The 12,090-nt window shown below is 38.3% G+C and overlaps 1 protein-coding gene across 3 annotated transcripts in view; it reads left to right on the forward strand.

Moving 5' to 3' along the window:
- The window catches only part of TMEM181 (transmembrane protein 181), a 39,666-nt gene extending 28,765 nt beyond the window's left edge, over positions 1–10,901 (forward strand). For all 3 annotated transcript variants that reach the window (XM_087776889.1, XM_087776887.1, XM_087776888.1), the window contains exons 10-17: positions 182–273; positions 1,366–1,423; positions 2,105–2,207; positions 2,305–2,356; positions 3,014–3,096; positions 4,214–4,303; positions 5,974–6,040; positions 6,988–10,901. In XM_087776889.1, the coding sequence (XP_087633015.1) occupies positions 182–273; positions 1,366–1,423; positions 2,105–2,207; positions 2,305–2,356; positions 3,014–3,096; positions 4,214–4,303; positions 5,974–6,040; positions 6,988–7,066 (624 nt within the window). In that variant the 3' untranslated portion in view covers positions 7,067–10,901. The remainder of the gene's footprint in view (positions 1–181; positions 274–1,365; positions 1,424–2,104; positions 2,208–2,304; positions 2,357–3,013; positions 3,097–4,213; positions 4,304–5,973; positions 6,041–6,987) is intronic.
- Positions 10,902–12,090: the final 1,189 nt, after the last annotated feature.

The raw sequence follows: 12,090 nt of genomic DNA on the forward strand, positions 1-12,090 counted from the left end.
AATGTTAATACAGTTTTCTGTCTTCTGTAATCACCTGTGCAGGTTAAAAATACAGAAGACAAGTATCTTGATCTAGTTCATGTTGAATGAAACAAAGACAATAGCTAATTTATTCTGTCAAGAATGAATGAAATCTCAAATGTGGGTTCACTCCTTCACCACACTATTGTTTTCTCAACAGGGGGAAAGGAAGTGCTTAACTTTCTATCTGCCCAAATTCTTTATTGTTGGACTGTTGTGGCTGGCTTCTGTTACACTGGGAATATGGCAAACGTAAGTAATTTAAAATTTAGTGCAAAAGTAACAAGATGAGAGTGTTCAAGGATGAGAAGATTGTTTATAATTAGTGGTATCTGTTTCTTAATGCTCTGACTGTGATATAAGAATGGAGTTCAAATTCTTACATCTTTCTGTTTTGCAAATTGTGACTAGTTTGAAAACAGAACTCCCCATGGACAATCTAGTAGTACATAATTTTATAAATCAGAGTGAGATCTAGAAATCACTACTTTGTCAATATGTTATGGCTCCGTACAATACTCCTTCTAGTGCTATGTCCCAATTAGCTTTTAGTATTTGAAGCAACAGTTTCTCTGTAGTTAGCTATTACACAGTTTGACCAAACTTTCTCAACTATTAAACCTGCACAATTGGTATTGACGCTGCTTGGCCAAGCTATGCTCTCTCAAATCAAAACTGAGTTCTTTTGTTTGGTTTAGTGTTTCTCTCTTTTTTTTTTTTTTTCCCCATTTGTTGTGTTAACATAAAGGCATCACTATTCCCCACCCAGAAACTTTCTCAGTTTTGGTACGTTTGTAGTTTCTAAATTGTTTTAGTCTCAAGTGTTTGCCTCTTATTTTATTTCTCAGAAGGAAGATACCTTCTAACCTTCTCCATGCTGTTGTACATTGTTGAAAGCAGTGCAGTTGCAGGAAATGCAATGCCCTATCAGCAGAATTGCTATGAGGGAAGGGCTTATACCACTGTTATTTCTTAAGTATAATTATCATCACCAAGGATAAAATTTAAACACTAAATCCTGAAGGCTTGTAGGAATTTACAAGTTTATGCATTTTCTAAAAAATAAGTGGGGAGATTAGACATGCTCACAACTGAAATCCTCCGTATTCCTTGAAAATTTGGTTTGGGAAGAAGGAGGATGTCATGTCATGTAAATAAATTGTCATGACTCCATTGGAATCAATGGCATTGGACCAATTTATACAGCCAAAACTTTTAGTTATAAACTCTGTATAGTAACTTTAAACCTTTTCTTTGTTAGTGGGTTTCTTGGTCAGTACGGCTTTCTGACCTTGTTTTTTGTAATGGTCTAAGTACCACTTTTTCATTTTGAATCTTTTCTAGTGTTAATGAAGTACGTGATCCTACATATCAATACAGGGTTGACACAGGTAATTTCCAGGTAAGTCAGAAATGTTTTCTTGCTATTAAATTGTCAGGTGGAGTTAGGCAATACAAGGAGGTGGGGTTTGTTCTTCTATTAAAATCTGTAACACAATTTAGAAAATAGCAAATGCTGGTCAGATGGTTTTATTCTGACTAGGGTACTTTTAATTTTGCTTTAGATCATGCATAGGCCATATAGAGCTCCATCCCAATGAGAAGAGTAAATTGTCTTGCAAATCTGGAGACTCAACACCACAAGTTTAGTCACAGACTCCTGACTGTTGGGATTGAAAGAAATTTTTTTTAAGCCTCTTAAGTCAGTTTTGTACATCTTTACTCCTGCCAAGATCCTCTGTCCTACTAAATTTCAGACTTTTCTTGTTGTAAAGGAAGATCAGATTTATATGGGTCCTTGCATTGTTCTCAGGGGCTGTGTTTTTAGAAAATCATTGAGATTCAGCTCACTGTGAACTCAGTGAACAAAATGATGACTTCTATTAAACATCCCCTCTTTACATTCTCCAAAAACCTACCTTGATGTATAGCCATCCTCGTTTTGTACCTCCTTTCATGAACCTGCTTTCCCTGAATAAATGGACCATTCTATGTTGTGCTTTGGGAAGTAATGATTTCTACTGAGGGAAGAAGGAATAGACCAAATCTCATTAAATAATAAAATCTAATGCTCTTCTTATAGGGAATGAAAATCTTCTTCCTTGTGGTGGCAACCACATACATTCTCTACCTTTTGTTCCTGATAGTGAGGGCATGCTCAGAACTTCATAACATGCCTTATGTTGGTAAGGAATATTTCTTTTGATTCTTCCCCAAACAGGCTTGCTTCTCCTAGACGTAGGTGCAAATTCGCTAATAACAACTTTTCTCAATCTTTTTCAGATCTCAGGTTAAAATTCTTGACTGCATTAACCTTTGTAGTGCTTGTCATTAGGTAAGGCTTTTCAAAGTACATTTCTCAGTACTGTAACTTTTATAACCTTTTTTTCAGGACTTTGAATACATTTTGTTGATAATAAAACTGTCAATGAAACTGAGGAATGTCTTTTGATATGATTGTTATGGCAAGCATTTCTTAATTTTTTTAACCCCTTTGAGGCTTTTAGAGCTAACTTTATATTATTTCTGTTACCACAGCAATACACTGCAAGATTTAGAGGTTCACTAGCAAAGATGTTTTCTGTACTGCTCAGTGGTCTGCAGTGCACTGTTCACCTCTTTTGGAGCTTTGTAAGCTTCACTTAGTCAAAGCAGAAGTTTAGAATTAATTTTTTTAGATTATTGTTAATAGCTGTCTCCCCCACTCCAAGCAGTTATTTCAAATTACTGTTGACTTTTGGATTGTCTGTAGTGGGTGAAATCTGAGGGAAATAGACCATGGGGGATTTTTTCTGCTTTACTCAGTTGACTGCTGACTTTTAATCACCAAAGAATCGTTCTTAACTTAGAACTATGAAAGCAAATGTGTCTTAAAATAAGTGGTCAGTATGTTAACATAATTATTTTCTCATATACTTTTCTATCAAGCTACTATTTAAATTTTGTGGTTTAAAGACACAGTACACCTATATGCTTTAACTTTTTTCCACAGCATTGTTATACTCTACCTACGCTTTGGAGCACAAGTTCTACAGGACAACTTTGTTGCTGAGCTGTCGACTCATTATCAGAATTATATCCTTGTGTTGTGATACTGCTCAACTAGGAATGTTAATCTGTTTTCATGCAGGAGGTGGTACCTAAAAATGATGTACCTAAGGACTGAGACCTTTGACTTGTACGTGGGCTTTTGAAGTTCAGTCCATTGTGATCGAGGTTTCATGTCAGCATTTTGTAATGGCTCTTTGTAAAGATTATGAGCTGAGACAGTTTCAGTCTAATTTGTTTACGTCACATAAATCACAACTGCATTTGATACTCTTCAAAAGGAATGAAGGCCTAGATATGCATGCATTCAAGTAACTTTACCAAGTTACTGTGACAAATTTGGCTGTATTTGCTGCCTGAATTCAGTTTGCTGTATACCTATCTGTTGGCATGGGGCGTGCCAAAATATCTGAGAAACTAAGAGGTTAGAAGCCACTGAAAATGCGTTTGTGTATTGGTCCCAGTCTACATGTGGAAGGGGTCACAGCAGAGAACTTAAGTGACTTGAGAGAGACTATTTCTGATGTCTGTTGGCAACAGGATTGCAAACTGTATTTCTGGACCTGAACCATGAGATCCTAGTTCATTCTGCTTTCTGAAAGTGCCTGTGTGATTGCAACTGCTCTGGTTACTGATAAGCTTAGATATATGTTGGGAGCTAGTAGAAGACGATATGTAAAGCATTTAGTATTTTCCCAAAACGATGGCAAGAAGCTATCTTCAGAGTTCTATCTACAGATAGTCCTTTCTCCTTCCTTCTCAATCACTGTGCCAAGGAAGCACTTTTTTAAAAATAAACAAAACAAAACCACCCCACCTGAACACCCCCCTTACTCAGCTTTCTTTTAGCATTCAAGGCAGAACTATTCAATTTACCATGCACTCCACCACTCAGGAGTAGACCTTATCTCAGCAAATGTTACTTGTGTTAAAGCTTTGTCTTCAGTGGGAGCTTTACCTTGAAATAGCTTGAGTATATTAGTTGTCATTGAATTTAAAACATGCAGTTTTGTTTAGCCATTCATGCTCTCAAACTTTAAGGTAAACGTTCTTTCCATTGAAACAGCTTACGTATGGTTTGGGTCTTGTTTCCAAAGTTAATATGTATGGAGCTATATTGAGCAATATCCTTGACACTTAGTACCAGCAGAATTCTTATCATTTTATGGTTTATTGAACTTTTATCTCTACACATTAGCCTTCGTGTATTCCCCCTCAAAGAATGCACTATATGGTAAGTGTAAGCAATTGTCTGGCAAACTTAGATGACAAGAGCTGGCATATTAGCAGATGCTGTGTAATATCTTTATATTTTTGTTGTCTCATTACTGTTTCAATTTGCCTTGAGTTAACATAAGCAGAATCTGCACTGCTCCTGAGCAAATTAGTATTGGAAATATGAAGGAAGGTATAAAATGTATATAACTGATTGGCTAGACTTGAATTCTTATGTACTTAGATCAAGCTTATAGCCAATATGATGTTTGCATATAATGCATTAACTTTTGCACTGACTCACAGACAATCCTTAAGGAGCAACAATACTTCCTTTGTACTTTGTTCTAACAATAAGGTTAATATATTGGCATGCTGGCAAACTGGACTCTGAAATAGGGAATGCGCTGTTGGAAAAGTAGGAGTGAAGCTGATCTCTAACATGGAAGGAATTTTGGGGAACTTGCTGTGGGGAGAGGGCTGCACAGAGCCCATGTAAAGGGAGATAAAAGCACTTTATCGGTGTCACTTCTGTTTTTGCATTCCTGCGCAGAGGATGTAATCAGACTCACATGATGATTATAAAGCATTATCCCTCTCTAACAGATAAAGATTCTGTAAAATAAATATTTATACTGAGTACATTCTCCGCTTTAAGCATTGAGTTTAAAAAATAGAACCATGGAACAGCCCAGGTTGGAAGGGACCTGGAAAGATCATCTGGTCCTTTCCCTTTCATGGGAAAGGGAGCCTAGATGAGGTTATCTAGCACCCTGTCCCATCACATCTTGCATGCCGAGAGGTATGCAGGGGGAAGGTACTAAATAGTGGAGCTGGTCCTTTCTCTAAACTTTTTAGAGTAGATATAGATGCAACTGTTACAGAAAACCTCAATTTTTCCATTAAGAAAGACAAGAGAAATAGCTGGGTGAGGATAAAGTTAAAAACTTGCTGTTGGGTTGCAAGAAGTATTAGTTTATAGAATGCAGAAAACAAAAAGCTGCCAGGAAAAAGACGTTTATAGCAAATTGCTGGATTGAATTTTACTTGCATATAATTATGAACTGCAGCTAAGCAGCACAGATCATGCAAGAAATTAAGGCCTTAAAACAAAGTAGAGGCAATTGTCATAAATAGCTAATGGAAAGGATGTACTTCCTTTCATCTCACCATAAAGGTACAAGTCCTTCCTTCATCTGTTATGAGCATGAAAAATAATTGGCTAATCATTGACTTGCATGCAAGGGATTACAACTTTGGTCTGGTTATATCTGTAGCTTAGAAATAACCAAGAAGTTAATGAAGTCTGTGCTTTTTAAATATATATGAACTTTTGAATAATGATTAAGAATAATGAAGTCTGACTTAATTACTCTTATGTGCAGGTTGAAATAATATGACATAGGAAACTGCACAAGGGAGGAAATCTGCTTATACAACATGGAGAATATCTATCGAAAAATGAGACGAGATAGTTATGTCATCTCCTTAACTCTTAAGAATACCATGATGTTGTGGCTGAAGGGTGAAGAATTTAAAGGAGAGAACTCCTTTTTGGATATAGTTTTGTTGAATTGTAGTTGTGACTGCCTTGGAACTTGTCGAGTCTGTTGCTTCGGTGTTGGATTAGAAGTACAGCCACATTTCTATATTTAATGCGCTAAATTAACCCTTATTTGTATTTTCCAGAATCACAGTTGAAAGACAATCCTGCTTTTTCTATGCTGAATGATTCAGATGATGATGTGATTTATGGGTAAGATTATAAAATACCTATGGAGAGTTACTTTTGGTATGTTATTTTTGTCATGTTCTTTTCCATATTCATTAAATAAGTGAAGGCTTTGTAGGTTGTTAGTGAAAGTGTTCTGCCTAAAGAAGAGAAACATAGCCTTATTCTGAAACAGAAATGCAATGAGAACGTGTGCTATTTTCTTTTTTCTTTTTTTTTTTGGTTTCTAAAAGGGATTGCCAAGGCACTGATACAAACAGGTAAGTAAGTATTAGGGTGCTGGCAGGTCATGGAGCGAAGGCAGCATGAGATGTGAAAGGAAAGCGCTTTCTTTTAAACCTGGAAGGATTGCAGGAGTCCGGTGGAGTTAGCAAAGAGGCAGTTCGTATGTAAATGCTTCAGGGAAGGAGAATGGCTCTTCTGAAGTGTCCATCGCTTACTGCAATAAGAATCATCAAATCTAGCAAAACTTGTGTGTTTATGTAATACGAGGATGACAGTAGCACTTAAACCCCATCCTCATCAAGTGTCTCTGTGCTAGACACTGAACAAACTCATTATCTGCCCTTGATGTTTTCACCTCTTACCAAAGACACAGAAGTGGCTGGAACAGTGAGGATGGGATTAATACTGCAGTAAGCGGAACAAGTTTGGGCTAGACTAGCTATATGCATTTTCTGATAGCTCGCCTCTGTTTAGTTAGAGGAGTAGTGCTAGTGCCAGCTTGCTTCTATACGAATCCTTGTGAAGAGTGGCTTGCAGTTACTGGAGTACCTCTTATTATGCACCATCCTCTGGAGAGAAGTCGTATCTATTTCTCACATCCCCAACAAGGAAGGAAAACAACAGATACCAGCTTCTTAGCCATTAAAACAATTTGATGCCTCCATGTAGTTTAGAACTTTCCTGTTTATTTTGGACTTCTGTCTGAGCACCGTGTTCAGAATTTTTAACAAGTATCTGTTTCACAGGAGTGACTATGAAGAAATGCCACTTCAGAATGGCCAAGCTATTAGAGCCAAGTATAAAGAGGAATCGGACAGTGATTGATTTTGATGTAGGCAGACTTGTTCGGCTGGAATTAAACCAATTTTGAAGTTTTCCTAGATGGATGACCTCCTTGGCTTCCTTACAGCCTGCTGTCATCTGAACACCAACTCCCAGAAAGGACATCCTGCTTCTGTTCCTGTTTACAAAGTTACAACTGAAAAAAGAATGCTTGAAAAGGTTGTGGTGAAAACTTAAGAAACCAAAATGTTTACGTATCATATAAAATACCTGATAGCAGGATGTCTGTGGACTAAAATCTTTAAGTCTATTTCCATTTAGAAGCGTCATTGATTATATGCTGATTTTAAAATTGCTTCCTTGCTGCTTGGTTTTTTGTTTTTGTTTTTGTTTTTTTTTTTGAGGATTACGTACAGCATACTGTCATTCATCTGTTGCATTTGTTAGCTCCACTGCTGTACGAAGTGCCTCATTTCCCTTTCAATTTTCTACCTTAGTCTTTTGAGCTGGAGGCAGGGAATGAAGTGTTTTACAGTCTTCTCTCTCTCTCTTTTTTTAAATGCAAGGAAACACAAGCTTTCCATTCTTCCTTTGAAGAAGTGATATAGACTTAAGACCATTTTTTTAATTCATTTAAATGAGGTTACCAGATTTGTAAGCGCGAGATATGTGCAAATAGTCAAGTTCTAGTTAGCCAAAATAGCCTCAGTGGTGCAAAATTATTTGTATAATATATGTTTCATAACATGCTTTACTGCCACAACAGAAGTGTTTTGTTTTGGGTTTGTGTTGTTTTTTTAAACAGCCCTTTCAAATGGAAATATTTAGGCAGCAACAGATCTTCCAAGGAAGACAGTACTCGTCTTTCTGGCTTCTTTTGTATGCTGGAGGAGATTGCTACACTTACAGAGAAAAAAGAATGAAAGTTTCATAGACAATTACAATTTCAAATTTCCAAACATTTCATTTTTAGAGGCTTTTTCTACACCAGAATTTTTCCTTAAGTTGTATTAACAGATAGTTAATCTACATCCTAGGAACAATCGTGGTTGCTCATGTATTGAACGTGCATGAGAGTTACATTCTGAGCATGTTCTGTGCATAGTTCAACTTCTTTGTCATACCACAGTCGGCACCTGTACTGATCGAAAGTTTTACTAGAACATTGCGTGATTATCTGTATTCCAGTCTGTGCTGGAACGGAGTTACGTGGGAATGAAGTGTTCCTAGTACAATGCTGCTGCTTCTCTATTTAAGTTGGTTTTCTTCTACACCATTGTTCAGTTCTTTATTTAAGTGGATGCTGTTTGTTTCTAACTACTTCTGTTTTCGGGTACTTGACCTGTCTGAAAGTATCTGTTTTTCATGGATTCATAACTGTGATTTACACTTGTAAATACATTTCTCTGCCCTGCTGCTGTAGAAAAGACTCTCAAAAGCACTGTTAATGTACGAGACAGAAAATGGCGCTGGCTTACCCTAGGGAATTGTGCTCATCATTGAACTAGTTTAAGCAGAAGAGTGCAATGAAGTCCTGCTAGGCTTGCTGAATCATACTGGGGAAAAAGTAGATTTGTTCTGCTTTGATGCAACAACTGTTCTAGGCCGTTTCCGTTGCAATAACCTCCTGGTAGCTGTTCAGGATCACGAAGGGGAGACTTCACAGGGCAGCAATTTGCTTAGCGAGGACCAAAGGAAATCCTTCATGTGGTTGCATCCTTGCTGCCACAGAACAGCTCAGATTAAATCAGTGCTCTGCTACAGACAAGTGTGGTAAGATACTCCGTGTGTGTGAGAGAGGAAATTTTCTAAAACTATGTGAATTTTTTTAAGGGCATTTGAAATGTAACACTTTCTGTACCAGGGATCATTTATTTGGTAGAAGCCAAAGCACTATTGTAAGGCTAAAGCAAGTAAACTGCTGGGGGAGAGTGGAAGGTTTTTTTCCTTTAATTTCTTAATTAATTGGTGTCAGTTTAGAAGAGCATATAGGAAAACATTGAAGAAGGATTTCAAGGTAGTGGTGGTTTGGGTTTTTTTTCAGTGAACTGTAGTAAGCTGTACCTTCAGCACTTCCTTGTAGACTTTGTTTTAACAAGTATGGGAGATGATCTTGGTATCCTAAAAGAGGAGAGCCCGTTCTCATTTTTACCATTCCCCAGATGTCTCTCTCTTGAGGCTTACAGCTGTTTGAATTTGCAGAGTCAGACTTGGGAGCCAACTAGGCATCCTTTGCATACCCCAAATCCTTTTGACTGCTATTGGAGTAACAGTGGGTACGGGAATCGGGGCTTCAAAAATTGATATTTACGTGATCCTTACATATTCAGATCTTTTTGGCTCTGATATTGTATAATTCTGTTCTAAATTGTTCTGAAGAGATGTTTGATTTGACCAATGTGCAAAGTATACTAATATTTCTTATCACAGTCTGAACTGGTTGTTACAGTTAACCCTGAAATACAGTGTCATGCTTTGGGATTTTGTTAACCAAAGAAAATATTTTTAATCTACGTTTGAGATGATGATTTCTTTCTAATCTGTTCTCAGCCCATTTCACTTGCCGTTTCATTTGCATTAACTTTTCTACATCACTACATTCAAAGCAGAAATAGGAAAGCTAAGAATAGGAAATGTGTACTTAAAATAAGTATCTTACTACAAAAATAGTTTCCTCGTTAATTTTTAGAGATTATATTTAAGCGATGTTTGCCATGCAAAATAGTTTTGTATTTCAGAAGTGCTAGAGTGCACTGGTAAGCTTGGTTGAAGCACTGTCGCATCAAATTCAATATACGGTAAAAAGGCAAAAGCAGTGAAGCAGATGAGGAAATAGTTTTGCTAGCAAGAAATCTCAATTTCACTCCTCTTATTTCCACAATTGGAAAGCAGAGACAGCATTTGAGAAATATTACAACCTGGATTATAAACAGCTTGGGAGTAGGTGGCATAAATTCACCTCTGAGTAAAGTATTGTAACCTGCGGGTGAAACAGAAGAGATCCGGGTAAGAAACTAGCCTGGCTTTCCTTTCGTTCCTGCTAAAGTCTATAAATATTTCCATCACTAGTGGAACTGTACAAAATGAGAAAAGTATGCAAAAAGGCCCCACAGCACGCCGTGTTCCTGCTCTAAAGGAGATGCCGTCTATTAAACAATTGCAAGACTTCCATGTACACAATGATCCAAGAGGGGCTTTCAAGAAATCGGTAATCACTGTGTGTGAGCCGTTCATGGCAACCATTTTCTGTAGTATTTGCTTTAAAAATACAGTCGGTGTTGGAATTGGTTGGGACCTTTCCTAGGACTGGCAAAGAACAGGAAGCATAAGGCTTAAGAGCGGGAAGGAACAGCTGCTGCAACAGAGCCCTGGCTCTAATACCACGGGAAAATGGGAGGATGGGTCCGGCTGGGAAAGGCCTTGATCCGTTCTTTCTCTGAGCCAAAAGACAGCTTTGTATATCCGTAGTCGCCTGATTTTTCCCCCATTTCCTTTTGCTTATGCCAGTAATAACCTTTGCATTACCGTAACACTTTTTTTTTTTTTTAGAAGTTTGTAAATATGTAAAATGAAAATAGGGAAGAATTGTGTACCAAAATGGTATAAAAATGTGTAAGATAAATGCGCTGTTGAATAAGAAGCTGTAATTAAATGCTGCTTTGAGAAAGTGTGCATGAGGACATGTGTTAAATATTCTATGTGTCTAGAAATTGTGTTAACGACAGCAAATTATCTATTTATGTCAGAAAAATTCATGCTAATATGGAATATGAAGGAAAACTAATAATTCAAACAAAAGCCGGGTATTGAGTTTCTTGGAAGACTTCATGTGCATAATCATTGTTAAATATGTTCATAATAAAGTTTTATATCTTTATATGGTATCTTGGTTTTCTTTTCCTTCTAGCAAATGTCTGAACTGTACCATTTTCATAACTTACACATGTATTTTCTTATGCATAGTTAAACTGGGTTAATTGCATAAGGATGGGATCCAGGAGGCTCTGTCAGCACAGATGAACCAGGGAATTATGTTTTGGGTTGGGTTTTGGTTGGTTTTTTTTTTTTTTTTTTTTTTTGCTTATCCTGCCTGGGCTTGAAGGTGGAAGGACAGGTTGCTAATTTTCCTAAGAAATACGCTAGCCAGTTCCCAAAAGGGAGCCGGCGTTCCGAAATGGCTCGACAGTGCCTTTGCAAAGCCTGCTGTGGTCACGCTGGCAGGAAAACTTCCCCCGGTGAATGCCAGCAACCTTTCTGCAAACGCGCGTGCTTCACGTTCGCTGCTGTCGGCTGCGTTTGCCAGCAGGGCTGTCAGTTCCCCTACCTACCCCGCCATGATGCCTCCTCTCAGCACGCCCAGGAGGGGCTGCCCCCACCTGCAGCCCGCTGGCCTGTAATAAAAAAAAAGGTTTAGAGATGATGAAGATGCTGATGTCATTCACCTCCTTCTTATAGCTCTGTACCGTCCAAGAGTCTGCTCATAGCTGGTAGGCTGCACTGTCACCCTCCATTTGGGGTGACGCCATTCCTTGTATAAGCTCATGGAGAGCCCGAAATCTCATTGTGTGCTGAATAAAACGGCTGTAAACGTCGCTGCGCAAAGGGATATGCAGCTTGCTCCTGCTTTAGCATCCGAGATGGCAGTGCTCCTTTACCAGCAGCGGTTAATTCTGAACCTATTTCCTTTAGGTTTCAGTTAAACTAATTAATGGTGGAAGACAGGTCACACTCGCTTGTGGCATTTACAGTAAACGACGACACCCCCCCACACACACTTCCCCCTTCCTCCTCCCCTCCAGATCAGGGCTGACACGCGGATGATTTCTACAGCTGCGGTCACATGAAGAGCCGTGGCAGCCAGCTGGAGACAGAGGCTGGATTTATAATTACCTTCCCGACTGCTCCAGCCCACAGTTTGTGCTGATTTCTTTTTTTACAGCCAATGACTTACCTAGAGCAAGGACTCTGCAAGCTCATCGCCCTAATGCTTTACTTTGGCACTGAGATGCGCTAGCCAGCAGTCTTTGAAAAAGGTGATTAAAATTCAGGTGTTTGAAGATAAGCCA

The sequence above is a fragment of the Nipponia nippon genome, unplaced genomic scaffold, assembly GCF_047370975.1.
Source record: "Nipponia nippon isolate SJK-2023a ecotype South Korea unplaced genomic scaffold, ASM4737097v1 scaffold_4, whole genome shotgun sequence".
In the NCBI taxonomy this organism is placed as follows: Eukaryota; Metazoa; Chordata; class Aves; order Pelecaniformes; family Threskiornithidae; genus Nipponia; species Nipponia nippon.